We start from the raw sequence: 25,490 nt of genomic DNA, 5'->3' as shown, positions 1-25,490 counted from the left end.
GAAGGCAGACCTGAGTCTTGAGTACACAAACCTATTAACAGATTTCATACTGCAGAGTGAATATTATCCTGCTGAAAATATTCCAAGTGCTCAGCACAAGACTCCTTGCCAGAGCAGCTAATTATTCATGGAGTGCCACTTGTCAAAATGCCATCTCACTACTAAGTAGAAATCCTCCCCTTGGGACTGTGCCCAAGCCCATTGGCCAGGTTAGGTGAGAAAAAAAATGCCCTAATTCTGCCTGGGCCATTCTTTTTCTGTGTGTTAACCAAACATAAGTCTACAAATATTTCCTTTTGTTTCCTCCTCTTCCCCTCCCTGGCCTTCATCCCACATCCTCAGTGTGAAATAAGACATATTGGGTATAAAGCAAATACATTCATTTTGTTTCTAGCTGGTCAAATATGAATTTGTGGAAAGATATTGCGCTGGGCCTACATTGAGCTCAAGGACAAACGTTCTAATAAACTCAACATTACAATAAACTTAGCAACACACTCTGACAATTATGAAGAGCTTTCCCACCAAATGAATTCCTTAAGGTGGACTCACTAGAGACAGGAATGCTAGAATGCACAGACAAGGATAAATTAGTGCATAGACTAGGTTGACAACATCATTTTAAAAGCCAGAGACCACCGATGAAAGAGGTAGGAAGATTTCCAAGAAGTAGGAGTGGAGTCTTACAGCTCAGAGAGACAGGAGAAGGTAATCTCACTGTTATCTTTTTTGAACCTGGAAAAATGACACCACAAAAAATGGAGGGAAAAAAAATACAGAAGAGAGGAAAGGTTGTGCCAAGGAGACAATAAAAGGAACTGGGATTAGAGAAAGAGACATAAGAAATTGGGATGATTTTGAAAGTCTTAATACACAACTTTGAATGCAGTGTAAGGTGAATTTTAAATCATAGTACTAGGTTTTGCAGATCCATAATGTTAAATACGTGATACATTATTAGTGCCATCTTTGCAGGCTAGCCTGTCCCAATAATAAGAATTAGAACTTCAGAGATAAATTTCCTTGGTGATATGGAATGAAATGCTCTAAAGGGGGGGGGGGGGGGAAGACCTGAAGGATTCTGGTCAAGATCTTGATCTGGTTGTTCTAAGAACAGGGAGATGAATAGGTTTTGCCTCAATTCATTTTTAGGGTGATACAAAACCAAAAACAGCCATAAAGGACAGGTTTTGAAGAGAAAGGAAAATAGCATTAAGGGCACGTATTAATAGGGGCTGTCTATATCCTCTGTGTTTAGAGGTTAAATCTTTAGAAGCTCACATACACTGCTTTGGGATATTTCTTGATGAAATAGCACATGTAGTTGAAATGAAGAAGGTGATGGGTGACAGAAAGGTGTTGTTAAACTTACAAAAAAAAAATCCTTGTGATGAGCAAACATGTGGAGAGATACTTTTTGGGAGAGAAAAGAGTGGAGTGAAGCTACAAATGGGCCAGAAGAGCAATATTCTATAAAAGCAAAACTGCAAAAGGGAACGAATGAGTCATAGGGATGGAAAGGACAGGAGGAAAATGAAGGGGGAAAGGATAAAGTAAAGAAACTGAAAACACTTCAGAGAATGATTTCCATTCTGAGCTGCTGAAGCAGATTGATGGTGCAAGCAGGCAGCATGGCTCAGGACACCACGGCAGGTAGGAGTGAGCTTGGTGAAAGTGGCCGGGGGCTGGGACCCCAGAGAAAGCAAGGCATGAGGGGGTGGGATGGAGAACAAAAGGCAACCAGGGCAGATGGAGAAGGTGTAAAGATTGACCAGGGGGCAGGAAGATCTGTAATCACTGCATGGCACTCCTCACAAACTAGGATAAAGCATTATCTCTGCAGCTTTGCATTTCTTGGTTGTCAGGAAGTGAATGGAAACCATCCAGCTGCTGGGTTGTGCCTGGCTGCTCTGGTCCCAAGGAACTGCTGTCGCAGATGAGCTCTGCTGGAGCCCAGTTGCATGAAATGAGCTTGGTTTAGCTTATCTGTGCTCCTGTTGTTGAACTTCACTTGTATTTGCAGCATGTTGTAGACAGAGTGATGATATGGACAGCATGGGCTGTGTATTGACACTGTTCTCCTGAGCCAGGACAAACAATTTCAGGCTTGGCACAGAAGTTTAAGAGCTGTTTTTAAGAGAAGCTTGTTTCATCTTCACAGCAGTCACTGCTAATACCAAAGGGGCACCGTGCCAAGATGGGATCATCTCATAATCCAACTAATCCCATTATGCCAAGCTTCGTGTGGTCCCTCAGTTTGGTAGGAGTTTCAGAAATCATTGTTTTTAAGTACTGATTGCTAACCTGGTATGGGCTGAGCTGAACTGGGTGCTCTGACCCTTTAATGCACTGACATATTTAACTACTCATAAAGCAGCTTAGCAGAAATATTTTTTTTAACATTTTACAGTTTTTTGAAAACATTTCATGTCCAATACCTGCATCTTCCTTCAGCTCATCCAAATGCAGCTCCTCACCAAACGAGGTCACATTCGTTGTGGCTGCTGTTGTACTCTCTTGCTGCACCTCTTCTGAGGCAAGTGCCTGGCACACAGGAGCTGGAGGGTCGCTCTGCGTTGCTCTCGTGGCATCGTCACCAGTGCAGGCTTTGCCTTCAGTATCTAAAACACAAATCATTTGATCTTAACTAAGCCACGAGCAGTGACAGCTGAAACTCCCTGCTATCCTCTTGAGAAGCGCGAGTCTCAAAGCTGTTAGTGCACAGGGGACAGAGATTTTTCTTAGAGCAGCACCTGATCTCTAACAGTGTTAAGCATCTGTAACGCACCGCATGTGGAGACCAGCGCTTCTGGATAATAATATCCACCCAGTTTTCTCAGTGGGGCACCTTCTTCTGTGGGCATCCAGCAGCCTGGGAAAAAGGCCATTGTGCCTGTACAGGAAGGCCACTGTGCTCTGGAGGCACCTGCTGTGTGGGAGATGAGCACAAGCATGGGAAATCAGAGATCTCTGGGACAAGGCAATTCCTGGCATGAGCAGAGCTCATGGTGCAGCACGTGCACAGGTTGGTCTGAGTTGGTTCAGGCTCTGTGCACGACACGCTGCCATCCAGCTGCCCCAGCAGTAATGCCAGAGCCTTACCGAAGACAAGGCTGCTAATATTTCCTACTAAGCTGTAGGTTTTGAGCATAGTTTTAGTTACTCAGCTTTGAAAAGTGTGTCCTGTGTGCTTGAGCTGATCAGAAATTCAAATCCCTCTTCCTGCAGACCTAGAAACTGCTCCCTTTGCTTACTCTGAAAGATTTTTGTGCCAGTGATCCCTGCAGCTGTACGCATCTTGATGACTGAAGCTTTTCTAGCATTCTCCTATTCAGGCTGAGTCCTCAGAATACAAACTATCCTTTTACTTCACGACTCTCTCAGAATTTAGATCTACATCACTGTTGCAAACCAAAGCAAGCCATTACTTCCCACTCTTTCCAGTCCTGTGTGTTGATGGACATGTCTGCTGCCCACCCCGACCTCCTAACTCGTATTTCTCAGCCCTAGACACTCCTTTCTGGAAGCTGACAGGGCTATGTTTTCTTGCAATGATATCACAAGTTTCTTAAACATTGATTTAAAATAGCTGGCATTCACAGCTACCCCTTTTTAATACTACTTGGACAATCTGCAGAGTAATTTATTGTGCTTTTGGGTAAGGGTGTCAGATTTTGGCCCAGAGATGCTGCAGAAGGGATGCAGTATTTTTGTACGCTGAGCTCACTCAGTCTGCCTCATAATCACGTTTGGTGAAAAGTTACTGTTCTTAAAATAGCCCTTGCAGTAGCACAGTTGCTATGATACAGGGAAGGGGAGGGGGAAAAAGTTCATTGCCTACATTTCAGCTCATTGTGAAGGCAGCCTATACATAATCATTGGTGTATTAAGAGCTGCCTGCATTATTTGACAGGCAGCCCGTATCTCAGTGCCGTAACTACAGCTACATCTGATCAGTTTTGCCTTCACAATGGGGAGAAATGTCGGGGAAGCTCCCTAAATGTTTGCAAGGTAACTCTGCTTTGCGTGTTCCTTGCATCCTTTGGAAAGGCGAGCTGCTGCCAGCTGTGCCACAATGAAAATGCAGTCAGAGCCATGAGTTCCTTCACATCCCGGCCAATGGACGGGGTAATGACTAATGAAGTCATGACAAGCAGAAGACAGCTCTGTTTGAAGAATTTCTGCTGAGGAGCATCTGAAACTCACAACAGTGAGGTTCCTGGGCAGAAATGATCAGCTCCTCCTTAGATCAAAGTGAGTGTACTGCTTTGATTGGCAGTGGGTCCCCACACCGTATTTTAGAGATCATCTGGGGACAGGAGAAAACACAGACTTTAAATCCACTGGTAAGAAAAGCAGCAGAGTCTTGAGTATTGCAAAGTAATCAGGAGAAGTAGGGCTGCCATTTTGTTGGGAATGAATCCCACTTTGTGCCAGACTCTGCACATATATGCTCTTACAGAGTGCGAGTTGGTTCCCTGAAATGAAGCTGTATTTTAGGTTCAGGGGTTTTCAAGGGGCAGGTTGGCATTTGCCCCCTGTGAGCAGAGCTGGAGAGGAAAGAAGGACTGAAGGGGCCCAGGCTGTGCAATTGCGCAGTGTGTCTGGGCAGCTGGGTTTGGGGTTGCGTGAGGAGAAAGGGTGACATAACCTGTTAGGATGACTCATCACCAGAGCGAGGACGGTGCAATTTCACCCTGGGCTGCTCACAGATTGATGCAGATTCTGCGCTGGCTTTGTGGTTTGCTCTGAGCCAAACAGTCCGGTTCCAAATGCAGCTTGACAGACCTTGTGCTACGAAACCGGAGTGTGACACAGCTTTTGTAAGTGCCTGAAGTGGATCTGGAGATTCTTAGACTACAGCTTCATCCCAGTTTGGACTATTTATGAAAGTGAGCAGGAATCAGGTCCCTGGAAGTGGAGTAGAGCCTGATGAAATAGAGGGATTTTAGGATTTACTGTAGTCTTTTAGCATAGTATTGCTGCTTTGACAATTGCAACTTACTGCGTAAATGAGGTCTTAGCCTTGAAACTGCTGCCACTTCAGCTCAGTCCAAGTAGGGCACTAATCATTTACGGAGAATTATTTGGGTCAATTTTTTATTCCAGTTAATAAGCTGCTTTTACTAATAATATCGTAAAATAACCCTGGAGATTCACCACACTTTGTAAAGAAAAATAACTTGTAGGGCTGCAGTGTCCTTCAACTGACTGTTAGCTATTCTTTTTTTTCCTGAGCAGCAGGGTGGTACTGAAAATTTGTTTGATGTTTATAGGAGCTCTATGCAAGTTTATTGCAGACAGATAAGCAGTCTGTTTGCAGCTGCCTTTTCAAAAGCATAGCATCTCATCACTTCTTACTGGACTACACGTATTTATTTAAACTATTTTAATTTTGTTAAAATGATCTTTCAACTTAATACCATCAATTTTCCTCCCAAACAGTTCTTTATGCATGCAAGAGGTTTACTGGTTCATTATTATTATTATTATTATTATTATTACCTTTTAATGTGCTCTACAGAAGTTTTATTTTACTCTTCTTTTGCAAAGCTCTAGATATGCATGTCTTCAAATTCATGGATTATGGGAAACTTTCATACTCCTATCAGAAATGGGGTGTATTTTTCTATCCAGTAATGCTAATATGCTAATAGGGCAACTGATTATCTAGAATTACAGACACACAAAGAGTTCAATGGACAGGAATAAAAAAAAAATGAGCTTTCTAAAAACTTCAATTTTAGAATAAGCTGATGGTTTGATAGATTATTTTTTAACTTGAACATAAAACTCTATTAAAATATATCCAATATAATTAAAAAAAAAAAAACTATTTAAAAATCTCTTTTTCTAACTCTTCAGTTGCTCAGATAGGCTCCAGCATCATTATCAAAAGTGACAGGAGGGAGCTACTCAGCATCACTGAGTATTGTCCCACAGGCTATTTATAGGCATGGCATTTGTTTTATACAAAGAAACTCAATTATTAGTTTAAAAGAACATAATTTCTGTCTATCAGATTGGCCAAACTCAAAAGGCCAGTCTTTCTTCATGACAATACTTTCTGCTATAAAGTTTTCAAAGAAAAGATGGATTTATTTTTTTCATCTCTGTTTAGCTGGAAATGGCGATTGGGATGTTGTCCGTAACATTGATCTCACAGAACAGCCACCCAGATCTCTGTCACCTTTGAGCGTCTGCTGGGGCCTTGGAGCAGCAATGCGCAGAACCACAGGCCTTTGTGCGTGTTTCTGACGCTTTATCATCTTTCCTTCAGTGGCTTCTGCTGAACCTGGTTTGTGCTCAGGAAAGCTTTAAAATGACACTACCAAACGCTCCACTTTTCCATGTGAAATAAAAACAGACGGAATGGTAATATGTTTTGTCACAAACTTGGTTTACCGGGAAGACAGCTGAAAATGTCAGATTAGTATCGTTTTATGAGATTTGGATTCATGGATTGTACATGTTAGCTGAACGCATCTGTATGTCTAAGTTTATGTTTATACCTGCTTTACCTGACTTTCTTGGCAGTAGGATTTAGCTAGGTTTAGAGCAATTGCGTAAAATGTACGTACCAGCTCAGATGGCACCATGGACAAATCAGATGAAGATGGAGTTGCATTTAAGATGGTAAAACATCAAAAATTAAACTGCGTGAATTGATTGCAGCAGGGAGGCATTTGAAGAAATATATGCTTAATTCAGTTAGTGAATTTTCCTCTCTATTTGGATTGAAGGTTTTCCTTTTTATTAATTTGATTGTTTGGTTTCTTTTTTTTTTTTTTTGCAATTATATGTTTCCTGTAGTCCTGAAAAAGACTGATAAAAAAAAAGATGAAGAAATTTTACTTACCTTGTTCCATCATCTCCAGAAGGCCTTTCTTAATGAGTTCATCCCGACCTTGTCGTGCTGTCATCTTCTTCTCCAGCACTGCATGAAGTAGTAGCGTAACACAGCACCAGTTAACAACAGAGTATTCATGTAATGGAGTGAGAAAGATGCAATGTGCAAATTCCCTCCAGTCTCAACTGCTGTGGGCTTGGAAAGAACTGCAAGAGATTTGTTTTGGGGAGCATGGACCGGTCAGCTTGTTTGTGCCTTTTCCTTTGTTAAAGCAGCTGTAAAATCACCCACATGTAGAGCTGAGTCTCTAACCTACTGTCTGATCACCCTGAGTGCAGAGTAATGAGGACATTAGAGCCTTCATGCTGTTTAACATGACACGAAGCTGCTTCAGGAAGCGGTGTCCTTTACTGCCACACTCCACATGATATTGGGACAAGTGGAGGGAATTGCACCATCCTATCCTAGGAAAAGACAAGTGAGTTTATCTCCTTACTGCTCTCCTGGGACGTCCCTGGAGACTAGCGAGAGCATGCAGCGCTGTGTGCTGGGCTCCTTCACCGCGGAGACAGATGCTTGAGGGAAGGCATTTTACATGCTGTAGCTCCCTCCTGTCACTTTTGATAATGTTACTGTGACCTATATAATCTTCACCCCAAATAAAAGGGGTGGTGGTACTTGAGGCCATAAATGTAGTCTATTTTGGAGAAGGGACAGCCCATGAAAAGCAGTCTGCGTTGAGGCTTCTGCTTCACTCTCATATTTTGACCTTTTCTTCCAAATGTGCTATATTGTATTATATAGAAAGTCAGCCTATATGGGCTCTTTTCTAACCTTAAATATTATTAATCTCTAACATGCTGAAATCTCTGAATTAGGTTTAGATTACTGTTGACATTTCCTAAGTACTTATCAGACACATTACATAGATAAAAACTGACTGATTTTTATTTTTTTCAACGAGTTATGAGTTAAATGAGCAATATGCAGCTATGAACATATGTACGTTTCACCTAAGCTAAGCTTTGCTCTCTGCAGCATCACTCTCTTGTTCTCATCCTACCTGCAGATGTCTGCTTGAGCTTCTCATTTTTCTTTTTCCGCCACTTCCATGGTTTGAAGATCCTGCCCAGTGTTGCCAGTTTGCTGTTCCTCCTCACTGGCGGAGTTCGAATCCCTGAGACCAAGTAGTCAGAACGCATTGCAGGGGACTGCTCCATCTCATCTGAGAGGGGAAGAGAGAGGAAAAACAGCTGTTAGACAAAGCACTTCATCATAGACGTAAAAAGGGGAAGCAAAGGGAGGCTAACAAGCACTCAGTCTAGTCACCAAGATAAGCAGTGCAAGACTTTGAAAGAAAGTCTCTGCATTGCTGGAGCTGATGGCCAGGCTGAGGGATGCCAGCCGGAAGAATTCAACCTCACCGGGCCAGCCCGGTGCTTCCTACCAGCTGTTCTCCTGATGCTGGTCTTGCACAGTACCTGTCTGGATGCCAAATATTTTAGTACCTCTACTGCTGCTGTCCCTCATGGATTAAGCAGGGCTATTAGGGGCCCATAGAGAGGGGCATGTGCTGAATTTGTACACCCTGTGCTTTATTCCATCGCTTTCCTGCCTTTGTCCGTGCCTGGTACTCACCAAGTAATGGTGTTAGTCTCCCTCCCAAGGGCTGCATGTAACTGCATTACAGTCTTCTGAAATGTGGAGAGCTGAAAGCTCCCAATGGCTTTAATAGAAGCAGTAGAAATTTAACACATCTGTAAATCAGGCCCATGCGGCCTCCGGTTAATCACGTAAATGTAATGTTCATTTAGAAAAATTTAGACCTTTATGAAAAGCTGAGAGGAAGTGTGAGAAAGCTCAGGTCCCTCCTGAATTCCCAGCTTCCAGATCTGTTCTCAGGCCACAGGATATTACTGCCTTTTAAATGAACTCTTTTCACATAAGCTAACACAGAACACACTGCCTTCTGTGAGCTAATGCAAATCTTTTCTATAAGAACAGTTTGTTTGATATGTGCTACGTAAGTAAAAACTTAAACTATTGTGCAAATTTATTCCTTGAGGAAGCTAAGGGGGAAATTCTTTCCCTTTTGTCCAGCCAAGCCACAGGAACTCAGAGGTAATGCTTCAGCTGGAAAAGAAATTTAGGTATATTTTTAATATTTTGTCTTGAAAATTCACTAAGTTTTGCTTATAGGCAAGTCTTGCACGAAACAATACGTACTGACTATTCACAGTTGTGTGCTAGCCAGTACCATGGAAGTAAGTAGCACGGTTCCATAAATGGGGTTATTGATGTCTTTGCTGAGATTGTATTTGAGCACCAATTCAGCGATTGTTAAAAGAGAAGCTGCCATCAGTCATCAGACACATTACATGAATAAAAACTGACTGATTTTTATTTTTTTCAACGAGTTATGAGTTAGATGAGCAATATGCAGCTATGAACATATGTACATTTCCCAGTAATTTCTCTCTGAAACAACAATGTTTATCATAAATTGCTTTATGACTGCAAGATAAAAAACTATGTAAGGTCTTTTAGGCTTTGTTTTCAAGTTAACAAGGTGAAAATGCTTAAATCACAGCATGGAGGTGGGGATTTCCAAGTAAACAGGAAACAATTTTTGGAAGATTATTAAACACAGCAGGGGAATGAACACATTCCTCCTCTTCCATTTAATTTTGAAAATGCTGGTAATAGAGATGAATCATTCAGTGGAGACAAACTAAAAACTTGGCCATGTGAACGATCAGAGCAGAGAAAAGGCTGTAGCCATCCCCCCACACTGTGAGGGCCCAGTGAAATTGTCCTTCTATATACTGAAGTTAAGAGCATATTTTGTTTCATTCCACAGAGCTTATCTTGGGTTTTAATTTAGAAGAGATTTAAAATGTACATAAAAATATATTTTTGCCTTTGGAAGAATGATGTCTATCCAAGGTGATTGATGATTTACAGTTTGGAGGTCAATTTTAACTTGAGAGCAGAAACTAGCAATGAGCCTAGCAGAGAAGGAGGGCAGTAGCCTATATAGCGCAGCTGGAGTGCCAAGATATCCTGCTCCTTTCCTAATTGCGTGTTCAAAAATGAGAAGTATCGCAGAAATAAGCTTTGAAGAAGTAGAACTGCTCTTGATTACAGAGATGGCAATGAGAATGGAAAATGTCAGAGTAGATCTGCTATTAATTTGCCATTATGATTACTTTAAAGCTGTAATAGAAGCTTCAGAAAATAGCATTTGGCCATTTATTGTGACATCCCTTGAGTAGGAATGGAAACGTTCACAAAATTAGCTCATCTCAAAAGAGCTGTAGATCAGACTGTAAATCAGACCCTTGTCCCTGGAAGCTACAGTGGAGTAGGACAGCCTCAGCTTAGCCAGCCCTGGAGACCAGCGGGAACTGCTCTGGTGCTCACTTTCTATCATCCCAGGAACTTCTCAAGCATGCAAGTGAAGATTAACTAAGAAGCTGATTTAAAGCAGCACCTTGGCAAGTTACTGATCCTACTGCATTTCATTCAGGATGTAGGTGTCTGCAAAGTGGTTTAGGCATCATCCACGTGTTTAGTTTAATATGGGTAGCATGAGATAATTTTATGGTTTTTGCCAGATAGCAGGGGATGTAGACAGAACCAGGAAGTCATTCAAACCCAAATCTGTGTGTCTCTAGCAGTGTTTATTATCCCAGATATTCCCCTAAGAAAGAGAATGGGAAGATATTGCAAAGCCACTAAGAATTCCCTAAGTGCCATGCAGTGATCAGTGCTTCTTCAGTTTCTGCCAGCCCTGACAACTGGGTTTCTTCTATCCCCTTCTCCCCTCTTGGTTGTGGAAATGTAAGGATCTTATGCCTTAGACTTTGGTTACAGATGAAATACAGATAGAAAGAAAATATCAAAGAAGGAATAGTAGCTGAAACAAATGGTCCAGTGGGGGTTTTCGTGGGCTTTTTAACTTTATTAATGCTTCTCATATGGTACAGACAGTTCTTAAGCAAATGGTTTTATCACCTGGTACATTCTCGCCATATGCAGTTCCTACACTGTGCATTTGGAGAGATGGACAAAAATAAAAATAGATAGAGACACAGTAAGACAGATGTCCTGAAGTCATAAATAACAAGGGAATGGTCTTACTGGCAATAAGAATCACAAGAAAGCCCTTGGAGCTCCTCATTTCCAGTCAGTTCATTTTTTCTTGGTTGTGGGTTGGCTGCTTGGGAGATAAGAAGTTGACAGCACAAAAAGCAGTTCCCACGTACAGCAATGAATACTGAAGGAGAAGGCTACGCCTAAATATCAGCCTGTTCCTGCAGCCAACAAGCTGCCAAGACTTGCCAACCCTCCAACCGCTCTGTGAAATATTCAGCACATTTTTTTAATCTGCAGTCAATATTTTAATTGTGCTAACTGCTCTGTGGAATAATGTGGTTATTTTTCCAAGAGCCTGATAGCCTGGGGCCAGGCCATGAAATTACATAGAGGATGTCTGCAAAATGTAAACAGTCAAGAGCCAAATCGAGACTCCAAATCAGCAGAGAGAAATGAGCAACAGCTTAACTAGCTGTGTAATGTAGAAGGATGAGGGACAATCATTATACAGGGTCAAGCGAGCACAAGCTTAACCCACAGCACAGCAACCTAACCCTGCCCAACACAGGGAGGCCAGGCTCTGCTTGGCCATCACTGCTCAGACCAGTTGGTCCCACACTGTCCCACAAGGAGACAGTCGTCAGCCCTGTGGGGCCAGAGCATTTTGCTCTGGCTGAAATAATCAAAATTCCTTTCAAGTCTCTGCTGTACCCTATTGAGAGCAAAGGCTTCTATGCTGGAGCTCCAGATCCAAACCAAACCCCTCATACATCACACAGTTGTCATCTGGTCTGTGTGTGTCAGAGGGGTGGAAATGAACATGGCTGTGCCTCTGATGATGATGCAGGGCAAGTGATTCTTACAGTGCTGGTGTAATTTCTAGAGCTCCTAACGGTGGTCACGAGTGTGCACGGCTTGATGTGAGACATCAAGATCAGATGAGGGGAGAGATTGTAAGCTGACCGATATTGCTCTGCAGTACTGCTCTGGGCTGCAGAATAAACGAGGCAACGGAGAAGAAGGAAACCAAGCATAATATTCCTTACGTTTGGCTACAGGCTCTAACCTCTCAGAAAGTCTGAGCATCTGCAGCTTCTGTTTACATCACCAGCAGTTGTGGTTGATCAGTGTTTCTGAAAAATGCCTCATTGCTTTCTTCTTTAAAATACTGTGGTGACATAAATAGATGACTTTTCCTGTTAGTCCCTCCTCTACAGGAATTGTACATGGACCGTGCAGTTTTCCTGCACGTTGAAGCTTTCCCATTTACAGAAGTCAAGTCCTGACTCTATCCCATCCACCCTCCCACAGAAGTGGGGCAGGTTTGCTGAGAGTACTGTTAAGTTTGTGTCCTGGATGTGTGATGGAAGAGTGCCTTATGCCTGCACATAACCTTCACTTGTACAGCAGATGGTTTTGGTGCTGAGACGATCATTTCTGGCTGATAACAGTGTTGTGAAATTGAGCATTGGGTTCAGTCAGTTGCGTCTGTCTTCTTGGGTTTTTCATGATGAGACAAAGAGTCTGTAGCTTGATGCCTGGGTTGCTGATTATAGCAACTGCAGGCTGATGTATGGCAGTTGGAAACATCGGGAATCCAGAGCCAAGTTACACTGACCTTGCCACAGAGAGAGGCTGTGAGAGACTTGGGATGCCCTCCTGTGAATACGCAAATTGCAGCAAGAAGTTTATGGGAAGATGAAGGATGCTGAATTTTAATGTGCTGGGAATTTTGGTAACTTAAATTTATGGTAATGGAAGTTATGCCTTGCTAAATCCTCTGTGTCCGCTGTTAGGAGAAGGACCACTGAAAAATCTGCAACCTGCAGGCAGTTTAAAAATAACACGGCAGACAAGAGCTGCAGGCAAATTTGTAAGGCAGGCGTGCTCTGTTTTCTGATGAATGGGTTTGTAATGCAGCTCTGCATGTTCCCCCCTTTAATGTTATTGCATCTGTCTTTGCAACTCAGATACAGAGTTAAAAAAAGGCAAAAAGGGTCCCTTTGGTCCACTCTAAGGGTAGGGATGGTGAGTGGAATCAAAATGACCTTTTTGGCTTTTGGGATAGAGGTGCTTTTACCACTACTGACTTTCAATGCTGCCTAGAATTAGTGTCTACCTCTAAAAAGGGTGTTGAGGGGGATGTCACAGGGAGAGCTGAGCTTTTAAAGGGTTCATGTCTACACTGGTCAGTCATGCAAGCCAGACATTTGTGAGGCTAGCCAAGAAAAGCACTTCTCTACAAAGGGTGCTCTACAGAGAGGGTATTTTTTTTATCTAGCAAGAGAAACCTGCAGGGGCAAGAAGGCAGAAAGGTTGTCTTGGTTTTAGAGTAAGGAATATCCTGAGCTTTGGGAAAGAGAATGAGCAGCAGGAACAGGCGTTTTCCTCGGTTTAGCATCCTAAAAGAGGAAGAACTGGTCACAATGATTGAATCTGCAGGATAGGGGTAAATTGTTTGTGTCTAGGAGCCTTTGAACACTTCTGTGATGTTACAGAGAAGCAGAATTCAAACTGGAGAGCTTTTTTTTTATTGCAGTAGTTAGATGTTTCCTGTTCTAAAAATGTTTTGTCACCTGCATTTCTGCAGACATCTTCTCCTTCTTGGCTCCATTTGAAAGACAACTGCAGTGGAATGTTCCAGTTTGAAGTTTCCATTTCAGTTTTTTGAACATGTCATATTTTGATTTTTCCAATTTTGAATGATGGTTAGAAATTAGAAATTAAAATCAGAAATTAGAAAAAAGCTTTTGATGAACCTGACATTTATTTAATTTTTAAAGGACTTTTTATTTGGAGCTGTGAACGTTTCAATATTGTCTTGCATTGGTTTGGAAAAAAATACACAGAATCCTTTGTAAAACATAAAACCTACTTCCTAACAGTTTAGTTATTTAGAAAAGGCAAGGTTATTGTAGTACATTATTGAATGTAATCATAGGCTAATTTTGGATGCACAGCTGCTGACGTGACATAGATTGTTGCTCTAGCACATCATATTTGCTACATCAGAAAAATATTGAAACAAAGTAGGGAAAATTACAGGACTGAGGTGCAGATTCAGACATTTACCTATTAAATTTTTAGATTTTGTATGGTCACCAATGTACGTAAAAAATGGCTTGAATTCTTATCTCTCTGTTCTCAAAATTGTATTCCTTTATGTTCATGATTTCCCACCTTGGATTTCATTTCACCCAATATTGTAGTCCCATAAGGAAGCAGATGGATAGTGGGCCAGGTTCATCCACATAATAACTACGTCATTCATTGAGTACCTTGGGGGGAAAATCTGGCATAGTAAATTTGTGCAGACTTCAGACTCACGGAGATAAACACCAAGATAAATGGCAGAATGGCATAGGGGAATAGAGTCCTTCGGGCACCGTACCCAAAACAGCTCCAGGCTCAGCTTCCACTGAGTACAGGCTGTTCTTGGGCTGTATCACCTTTCTTTTAGCCAGGTGGTATGAATCCTGATTATGATTTTATACTTCCCTGCATGAAAATGCAAGTTATGGTGCTTTTTTTTTGTAGAAAGAAAAGAGTCTGAGCTTCCATTTTCACTTCATACTCAAATGTTTGCCATGTATCCTTGTTCTATAATTTCCACTGCTCCTTCGTATGTTAAATTATGATTTCACATTTTTCTTTTATTCAAGGAGGGGAAGAAAACCCAAACCCAAAACATTATTTGTGGGTGGTAGAAGGGGGCTGTGCTTGCCAAGGAAGTTTATTTCCATTCTGTCATGCTGAGCCTCCCATCAAAGTATTTGTATTTTAAAACAAGCTTTAGCTGAAATGAATGGGGAAACAGATTAAACTTATCAAAGGAAAGAGAGCAGGGAAGTGCAACTCCAGCTAAATCTCTTAGATAAAAATACGCTTTATATGCTTGAGATTTGTGATTTCTTCCAGAAAACATTTCTTCAGGAAGTTGACTTATCACCTAATGGCATTAGTGCCATATGAGCCAAGGTGCAAAGGAATTAATCAGGAATCTTTCATGCTTTTTGGATCATTGTGTCAAGTCCTAATAGCACTTCCTGTGATTTACAGTGCGCAGCGTGACATTAGCAATTCATTAACAAAACAAGTTTTTCAGTGTTTGCGTAAAAGAACCCAAACTGTGCTTTACCTGGATAAGGAAGAACTAAATAACAGTAAGTAAATGAGACTAATGAAGGATTGCTGTATAATCACAATTAATTCAGTTACCTGAGCCTGTATGATATCTTATTTTGAGAGGTGAAACTTGACATTTCCATGCCTTTCACCCCCTGACAGCTTGCTCAGGCAGCAGGTAGAGCAGCATCTCCTGAGAGTCACAAAAAATCTATTCAAATAAAGTCAAACGAGCACTGCCTCTGCAGAGGGCCAAGAGGCAGACTGTGCACCAAACCTTGTCCATCCTGCAAAGGGTTTTGTACTAGAGATGTGTTAGAAATTCCCAGGACTGGGCAGTTTCCCCAAGGCACTTGGAGAGATGCTGTTCTGCAGGACACAGGGAGGCCAAGCCCAGGAAGCACAGGAACGGCTTGAGTTAGGCTTTCCAAGCACTCGTACTAGGAAAGCTGTTGTCTGCACTGCAGGACCAGTGTTTTATCACCTGCATTTGTTTAATTAGCTGTAGCCTTGCTGCAAACCTGTTGAAAGGATGTTTTTTTATAGCTTCCACAGGGAGTCTGCAGACTGAAACACACCCTGTGCTGTCTCCAAGAGGAACCTTCACATCCATTTCACTGCAGTTTTTCCCTGAGCAGTTACGTTTAGAGGGACATGTAACACCCAGGGAAGTCATCAGTGTAAGAGCACCGTGCTTGCTAACAGGGAACTATGCATGGCTTTTTTTCTGGGATTCATGCCCCAGAATTGACCTGTTTAGAGTTTGTTCTGTTTATGGGAGTCTGTCTATGAGATATACAATCAGCTGTCACTTCATATCCATCCCAAAATTGTATATTAGAGAAATAATCAAATCCTCATGTCCTATGCACTTTTATGCCATTGTAATTTAATGTATAATTTCCTTCTTCTCTCGAACGCAGCACAGCTTTCTGTTGGTCATCTGTCACTGTACAATGCCACTACTGCAGATAGAAAACATTCTTTCTGCTTTATGAAACACAAGAGCATCTGCTTTTTGTTTGTTTTCTCCTTTATCACTACTCCTGCTTTGCACTTTCACTTTCCTTACCACCATTGGCAACAAATACACATTAGTCAACAGTCTTTCCTGCATGCTTCAGGCCTGCTATGCAGAATAGGACAGAGATTTGGAAGAAGAAATACTTAGACAACAAAAAATATGACATAAAGCAGAACAGAGAAAAGTAGATAGAAAACAGGCACAGTGACTGAATTAAACTTTTATCTAAAGGTTATGCTTCCAATTTGGCTCCTTGTGAAACTGTTACAAAGCTGCCAATGATTTCTACATTTGGTTCATATACAAATTGTGATGAAACCCTTCTTAGGAGGTCATATCACCTGAATGAATGGTTAAATAATTTCTAGAGATGGCTTGGTCTGCTGCACATAACATTCTGTAAATAGAAGACACATGTAGGAAATAGTTTGAGGGAAGGATCATTTTTAAAGATCAATTTATCCTACTGTCTACTGGTATTTTCCAAAGAGGCAATTATACTAAATAGTTGAAAGTCTTCAAAAGACAGCAAGGTACCCTAAACCCTCTGTTGTCCTCAGCATCTTTGAAAAGACAGGCACATAGAGTCAGACAGTATAAAGTTCCCATGGACAATGGCACTTCTAACCTGTTAAATCTTGTGTTAAAGTTAACATTATTTGCTCCTTACCATGGTACTACGTCAAGGCTCAGAAAAGGGCTTTAAAGCACTGATCTAACAAAACTGCAACATGCTTAACTCTAGAGATATGAGTATCTTTAAAAATTAATGAGTTCCTAGGAGGTCTATACTCTAAAAATTGAGATTCTGCTTCCAAATGGATGGGCTCTGGTTAACAATCTTTAAAGTGCTAATAGAGCAGTATGTGTTCTAAAATGAAGTTCTTTAATGGTCATGGGCCAAGAAAAATAATTGCTTATCCAGTTTACTGTAGTGATTATCACTGTTTGTCTGAAACAAGGCCACAGTCTATTCCTAATGGGAATGGTAGGATCTTCAGGACAAGGAACCAATCTGGAAATTACTCAAAATATATGGAGCTGTCTCCTCTGCAGCTCTTGGAATTACTCTATTCCAGATCATGTTCTTCTTGTATTATAGGAAAAATAAACTACTAAGTTGTAATCCTTGCCCTGTGTAAGAAATAGAATAGGGAGACAGTGTCCCACATGGCAACAACAAAATGAGAACCTGGCAGAAGAAATCTCTGTCCATTAACTCTATGTCGCCCAGTAGCCGAGCATGGACAACAACTATGAATGTAAATGCTATTCTTTTTGCTAATCTAATATATTGGCTGTGTCTACATTAGCAAGTAATGCAGCCCGTTAGAAGTGGGTCTGTGAGCAGCTGATGCTGAGAACTCAACATCTTCCGGTGTGCATTTGTTAAGTAGTGTGATCCTGTGACTAACTTGACAGAGAACAAGCTCTTTCCTTACAAAGTGCAAAGGAAAGATTGTTCTTTAAAACAAAAATTCTGACCAAACTAAACAACCAGTCTTCCAAAAATGAACTGAGAATTCCTGTACTTTCTTTCTAGAGGAAGGATAAAGATCATTATTTCTCTTACTAAATTACAAGATTCAAAAGCCCCTAAACACACATGCAAATTCCTATGAGTCGTGGTACCAAAAGTCAGTAACTTTCATCAAGACTTTGGCTCTCAAGCTTTTGGTAAAGTAAAAATTCCATTGAGTTGTGTTTTAGCCCGTATTACAGCTTATCTGAAATGTCCATAGACTACACTTGTCTGTTATACATCCCTATGTAGGAGGAAGGAGCTAGCATACAAATACATTCAAAGTAGGTACAAAGAATGCCATGAGCTGAACTAAAATCTAAATGATAACTGCTGAGAAATGGCTTTTTGGATATTTTTAAAGTCTACTATCAGAATTTGCATTTAAAAGTCTTATAGCAGCATTGGTAAAGGTTCCCCACATCTGCCTTTAAGTGCCTGGAAGTTTTCCAGAAGTGTCATCACATGGCTAATGCGTCAGGCATTGTCCTGCCCGCCCTAGATCAGCCTCAGATGAAACAGGAGAGGTTGTAGCAGCTCTGAGTTGCACAAGGTTTTCCTACTGATCAGTTTTCCTACAGCTTTGTCAAGGCAACTTAGTGGCTGAGGCCACCATGGTCGATGTGGAGCAGCTCAAATCTGCCTTGGTGTAACAAACCCTCTCTGTACTGTGTTTCACATACATGCAGAAATTGCTGGCCAAAATCCCCTTCTGCACATTTTGTCTGAGCAGGTAAGAGTGCCTCAGTTCTGCCTTTACAAGGTCTCATAAAGCTCAAATAACATCGAAGGAAAACCAGCTTGGAATATTTTTACCCTGTCTGACCTAAATTTATGTATTTTTTAGTTCTTAGAAATGGAATAACTACTCCCCCTTCTCAGTTTTTCAGCTTTCATATTTTAACTGTTTTCTCAGCTGCTTGCATGAGTTATGGAGAGCTGGAAACAAGACCCCCCCCCCCCCATATTGTAATAACTGCTTCCTCATGGGGAAGCCTGTGTGTGTTTTGGGGTATACCACTAAAAAGCCACAAAAATCTCCTGAAAGCTTCTTTGTGCCAGACACCTACATGGGAACTAATAGAGGAAGTTACAATATCTTAGCTGCAAAAACTGATTACTTAGGAGAGTAATGAAAACTAAGATACTGAAAGATTTCCATATCCCTCTGTCTTGAAATGTATGCCATTGTTCTTCAGCATTTGCAGAGATTTCAGACTGCTGTTGACTTTGTGGATTGTTTTGTGTAATTATGATATTGAATTTCACTGGTCTAGGCATAATTTGTATTTGATCCTGTGATGTTCCAAGAAATTCTGAAATCCACAGGCTTTTATGAGAACTAGAAGGGTGTTCAGCGCTTGCCAGGCTGATCCACGCTATTCCAAGCTAACATGTTCATCATGGCCTGTTCCTTCCTATGCAGTGCAGGTTATATCCAAACTAAATCTTTGTTCGAAGCTACCTATAACATTATGTCTAGAAACAACAGGGGAAATGCAAGGCAGAAAACCATTCTTCATTCTGAAATCCCATAACTTCCTTTTGAGTAAGGCAGATCCCTCATACTTTGGCTCATGTCTACACTGAGCAGAGTATATCAAAGCAGGTTAAGGATCTTGTGCAGTAAGAGACAAAAAAGAAAGAAAGGTCAACTTACTCAAGCATAAGCCAAATTCATTGGCAGGCCAAATGGATTTATATAGCAAACATATTTCACAACATTTTTAAACTGTTATGTTAACAGAGGATATCAGTATCACATATGCCTGTCAGCTCTACTGCATTCATAGGCATGTATTATTATGCCTTATACTGCCCTATTTCAGTCATGTTAGCTTGAGCTTATCTGCCTCTAGCATAGAGCTTCAGACCTAAATTCCTGAACATAAGGTCAGACAAGGAGTTTGTCACACTGGAATTACATCTCCCCATCAGAGGTTGTTCCCTTTCTCACTGGGCTACCCTTCCTCTTCTCTATACCCATTCTGCTTTTACACTCATTTTGCTATCATTTCAACATTTGTACAGATCTGAGTACTCCTGCAGGCAGCCTTCTCTTCCTGCTCAGTACAGTTTACTGATCCTCTGGACAATAACAGTCTGACTTTAATCACGACTATGCAGGAAAAGCCTTTCTTCTCAGAGAAAGCTTTTAGATGTTACAAGTATTCAGGATTGGTTTACCACATTGGGTAATGAAGCAGAGCTAAAAATACCACATGTTCCTTTGACATTGCCCATTCATTACAATAAATGACTGAAACTTCTGTGACTGCAGAACAAAACATGTTTTATGTTTTTGCTTTTAAGTGAAGCTGTGTATAAAGCTCTTTGCCACTTGGAATATCCTCTTAGTGTTTTACATAAGAGGATAGCGAAGTTTATTTGGAAAACGCAGAGAAGCCTGTGGCTTGTTTTCCTCTTATTTTCTTAAATGAATGAGGAGAGATCTTAGAATGTGAGATCACGGAAGTGAGATACACAGAAGTGTAACTGGCCAGATTTTCTCCATAATGAGAAAATATAGCGAGGAAATCTGTTGAGACTGCCCTACAGAACATCACCTCTTATTGGCAATTCACTGCACCGGATAAGCAGAAGTCCTTTCAATCATCTTGAAGCCTCCTATGCAATCTGTGTAAGTCTGTTTCAACAACTGAGATGAGATTATCAAAGCATGAGAAAGAACTGACACATAGGACCAGATTGTTTGAAGATGTTTATTTTAAGCCACTTCACATAGTCTCATTCTTTTTTTGTTTTGTTTTGTTTTAATTTGGAGAAAGAGAGAGAAATTCTTTTTCTCCAGTAATTAAAACTCTGAAGGCAGACGCTCTGGCCTGCACAATAGAAGAACTTACAATATTTTTTAAAATGTATTTTTTAAACCCATAAAAAACTCAACTAATTTCTTCCTTTCAAGTGCTGAAATGATCTAATGCTATTAATAGCAGATTCTTTGTGGAAAATTTATTCTTTTATTTAAAGCTACTGTGGTAAAGCTTGAAAGAACCAAAAATTATGATTCTGACATGTGGCTATTGGTATAGTCTTTGGATGATGAGTTCAGATAGTGGCTCTAATCTAAATATGTTTATTTGGAAATAAGGCAGAAAGATCAACAAGACACCCTTTCTCCACACAGTTGCATGCAGTGGCTGCATACTTGCTAGAAGCCCACTCAGCTTGTCCCTTAGGGCTGAGGGAAGCAAATTTGAGGATATCGGATGGGTAGCAGTGAAAAACATGCACAGAAATCAGCACAGCTAATGATGGAGCCTAACTTCCCCATGCTGCCGGTCAGTCAAGCCTGACCCTGACCTAAATGGCCCGTGAGCAGCAGAGCAGGTGTTAGTCTGTCCCTGTGATCTTCCCGCAGCGGTATGAAACGGATACTGGCTGGGATGACATTCCATGTGGCCACAGGACTAAGAATCCCTGTCACAATAAATCAGCAAACAGAATACCTCCCCAGGAGTGTAAAGAGGACATTTTATACTGAATAGCTCATATCCTGCTTCCAGGCACCCGATCCATTAGGCTTTCCTTCTTTGACGTGTGCTGGTGCTCGGTGATTTTGTTCACATGCTGACCGCACGGCCCAGGTTCTGTTCTAGCAATTTACTCTGGAGTTAGAGAGTTACATGTCTGGTGCATTCCTGGTGGATCGCTCAGAGATCATATTTTCAAAACCACATGGGTATGTTACCCAAAACATGTGATTCACAATAAAACCACCAAAACCAGAACAGAATGCTTAAAGCTGAAAATAAACCACATCTCATGATTTTGTTCTTTTGTTTAATAAGGAAATGGAAACAAGAGGTATTTGTAAAATGTACAGTGAAGCATTGTGCTAGAGATCTCCGAGTAACCCAAACAAGCCAGAGTGCTTAAATATCACTGCAGCGTTTGTACAGCTCTGAGCTCTAAACCGAAGAGCTAAGAAGCACAGTCGGCTAGCAGGGTGCTGGATGGTAGGAGCTGTGTATTTCCATGATCTATGCATGGCGTTGAATTAGATAGAGCAGCTCAGATTCCTTAACACAACTTTTCTTCCACAACCTAGAAGATATAGAAATAAACAAGTAGGCCTACCTTTACAAAGTCTTGGGCTGGCATCCAATAAATCTAGTTTTAGGGCATTTAGTATCAGATCAAAATGATCGTGGTCCCATTGATACAAAGTGCAGATCCAGTAGAAATTCTTTCTGCCATCATAAATGTGTTCAAAAAACGTTGGTCAGTCAACTTTGTTCCTGCAAGCTTTTTGCTGGATCAGGTATCATTTCTCTGCCCCACCTGCACTTTGTGCCATATCAACCGTTATCTGTCTTCCCACAGTTGGCATCAATCTGGCATGAAAGCACAGAGCTGGCATAAACTCTGTATCACAGCTCTGGCTGATTTGACAGAAATATGGTCATTTGCCCATGCCTGATCTGGATGAAACCTGTACTGCTGTTAAAAACAATCGTGCACAGATCTGGTGCTAACATCAGAGAATGTACAAGGGCATACAAGGGAATACAAGGGCAGCGCCTCTCTGTGCCAGAAAGTGATGTGAAACTAATGGAACTTCTCTGCCTGCTGCCCCAGCGCAGTGTTCTGGGTGGCAAGAAGCAAAATGAGACATCACGTGGTGGCTCTAGCTTCTGTACAGACCACTTCTGCTCAGAGACCTCAACTTTCAACAGCAGCTGCGTGCTACACAAACAGCAAGGAGAGTAATTTTGCAGGGCGTGAGCTGTGCAGCTGCATCGAGCAAGGCAGCAGGATGAGGCATACCAGCTCCGTTTTCAGAGCAATAGACCACCCTTTTCTGCATGTTTGTTTGGCTTTGGTTTGGGCTTTGGGCTTTTTGCTTATGTACTTTTTACATTTTACCATGGCAACTGTAAAGCCACTTGAGACATACAAGACTCTTCAGTAAAGTGATCCTCAGCATCTTGTTCTGCAAACTAATCTGGATACTCTGTGGTCATTAAAAATTATAAAAAGCCCACATGAAGTGTCTTAGTATGATGTATTAGTATCATGTTTTCCAATTGTTTTGTTAAGATAACATCTGAGTCTTACATAATACTTCTTTGTAAGTATATACACAAGTGCTTTACAAAGGAGGAAAGCTAAAACAAACACAGCGTGTAGTGTGCCCTGTCTCAGGTTGAACCAGTGCTGAAAAGAGACCCTTCACTCTGCCTTTTAGCTTCTTTAGCTAAATCCTGCAGCCCAGCAAATTCTGACTGCAGTCACAGGCCGAGGCAGTTCCACAGAGTTGCCCAGTAGCATGATATGTCTTATCTTGCTGTGAACACAAAATAATTCAGAAGCTGTGAGGCCAGCACTATCTGGAGTGAGCACAAGCCAAAGGTGCACAAATGGATAACGTACCTGTTTTTTTTTTAAATAGAGCTGAATGATGCGTAGGATGACTGCACTGACAGTCACAGAAAAATATTGTCAATGATGGTAGTGTGCAGCTGTACATGAAATATGTACGTCTTTAGACCTAATTTGATGTATAGTTGCCACAGCTGTATGTATGAATCATATAATGGCTATTTTCCTGGCCAGTTCTGACTACGTACATGTAACCACTCAGTTACACAAGCAAAACCAAAGATTGCCAAAATACGCCTTTTTGCAGACTCATTAAATCATCTCTCATTGACATTGTGGCCTTAGATTCAGTGCAAACAGAAGGACAACTTCACAGTTCTCGCAATTTGCAGAATGAGACCTTGCTATACAAGCATAATTTCTTGCCATGATTTTTCTCAAAATAGATTAATCTTTGTAGAAAACGAGAGCAGAGGCTAATGAGGGTTGAGGCACAGATGGGATAGCACCAGTAGTTACTTCATACAAACACAGCAAAGTAATAGTTTCTAGCATGACATTTAATAAAATCAAGCCCTGTTAGCATGCAGAGCTACAGGGGAATTTATTTTGAAGTAAAATATGATGCTGCCTGGCTGTCTTCAGTGAAAATGTATGACACATGGTCTATCTCATCTCACCTTCTTCCATTTAATCACGCTTTTAATGAGCAGAAATATAAAAACTAAACAGTTCCTTTCTGCTCTACAATAATACTAATTTTCCTTCTACACTGTTTACTTTGAATAACCAGGGTTTGTCTTTAGACCCTTGTTCAATATTTCATTCAAAGGACTTCACAAGCGTCTTCCAAATGCTATTTTGAAGCTTCAGCAATGTTCGTTTGTGTACTGGTAAGGAAAGCAAATCTCCTGGGATTTTCTCCCCTTTCAAACAGGGCTCTGTCTTTCAGGGCAGGGGGGAAGGGTTGTTTCTTGGTTTGCTTATGAATCCAGCTCCATTCCCAGTTGAAAGAAAAGTGAGAGCTACGTAGACCAGAATACAGTTGCACTGTGAGTAACGTATATATTAGCCCCTCATTTACGGATGGTCCCTAAAATCTAAATTTTATTCAGGGATTTGTTGCCTTCTGTTATGAATTCTGAATAATGAACTACACTGAAAAAAAAAGCCACCCAGTGGGAAAAGCATCAAACTGTGCTTTAGTAGTTATGGAATGACAGATATATGTTTGCATTTTTGATACATGTGCAAATAACAGTAACTGCCATTCATAATGGCATTTGGTAAGTTGCCATGCTATTGTATGCTTGGAAGAAAATAACATGGTGTGTCTTTTGGCATAAATTGCCTTCTGAATAATCACAGAAGTGCATATCCACAGTAAACATCTGTACTAAGGAAGGACAAAACTCAGTTTCTTCACCTCAAACTGTTTAAAATCATGAGTCAGAGATCCAGAATCACAGGACTGACTGATGGATGACTTTGGATTTTATTTTGCCTTCAAGGACTCTCTAGCTTAATGGCTGCCTCCCATTTCTTGTCTGTAGCCGGAAAGATATTAAAAAAAAATGTTCAGCTTTTTAGATGAAAACTGAAGATTCTTTGCAACTTCCTAATTCCAGAATTTTAGAACCTCACATTCCAAATGTAATACGCATTATAAAATTACACTAGTTGACAGCTCTGCAGATCCAAAGGCTTTTGACCTATGCCATCAGTTCATTGAAGACAGCAAAATCTAAAGCTGAAGAAAATATTCTGGATAAAATTTTTCAGTAATGCCTTTGAGTTTAAGAGTATCCTTACCTTCTACCATGAAAAACCCTCTGATTAATATCTTTGTTATAAAACTATTTGTTTTGCCTTCTTTCAGTTTATCAAAGTATGAAATGCTGAACATTTCCTTCAAATAGAAATTTTTAAAATACTTTTTCAGAACTGCCAGCATAGCAAACTATCAGTTTTTCACACAGCTCCAAGGATCTCTGGATTTGCAGATTGCTGCAGTTGCTGTATCATTATATTTATTATAATCAGGTTTCACTGTGCTAATCTCTCTGGAGTATAGCATTTATCACCTTCCAGATTATTGTTACATGCTGTACTGAAAGGGAATTATCACCTTATCAAATTTTCAAGGCTTATTCTTCAAAAGTAAAAATCAGAAACTTGCTTTCTTAAGTTTCTGATACTTGAATATATTTGTTCATCTTCCAAAGTGCTGCCTAGGTAGTATGGTGCTTGGTGATCATGCCTCGATAATCTTGCAGTAGACTGAGATCTACTTTTAGAGATAAATCTAGTGCTGCAAAAATAACATTAGGGTCTGGTAGTTCAGTTTTCTGTGAGTGACAGAGCTTATTTCTTCTTAAAGAATGTTAATAGATCTTGCAAAGAGAAAATAGAAATTAATTAATTTTCTGGCCTACATGGTTATTCAGAAGAGCTTGGTAAAATGAGTCATAAAGGCTTAAAAACCCATTATTTAATTTTAAAGTTACATGACTTCTAAGGAAATC

At 40.8% G+C, this 25,490-nt stretch overlaps 1 protein-coding gene across 4 annotated transcripts in view; it reads right to left on the bottom strand.

Annotated features, from left to right (window-relative positions):
* Positions 1-25,490, bottom strand: part of PHACTR3 (phosphatase and actin regulator 3) — a 107,384-nt gene that overhangs the window by 44,012 nt on the left and 37,882 nt on the right. For all 4 annotated transcript variants that reach the window (XM_086760546.1, XM_086760547.1, XM_086760549.1 and 1 more), the window contains 3 exons: positions 7,914-8,075; positions 6,860-6,937; positions 2,439-2,621 (listed from right to left, as the gene is read on the bottom strand). In XM_086760546.1, the coding sequence (XP_086616672.1) occupies positions 2,439-2,621; positions 6,860-6,937; positions 7,914-8,075 (423 nt within the window). The remainder of the gene's footprint in view (positions 1-2,438; positions 2,622-6,859; positions 6,938-7,913; positions 8,076-25,490) is intronic.

This window comes from Chlamydotis macqueenii, chromosome 16, assembly GCF_036417535.1.
Source record: "Chlamydotis macqueenii isolate bChlMac1 chromosome 16, bChlMac1.mat, whole genome shotgun sequence".
NCBI classification, from domain to species: domain Eukaryota; kingdom Metazoa; phylum Chordata; class Aves; order Otidiformes; family Otididae; genus Chlamydotis; species Chlamydotis macqueenii.
This window is presented reverse-complemented; position numbering and strand designations above follow the sequence as displayed.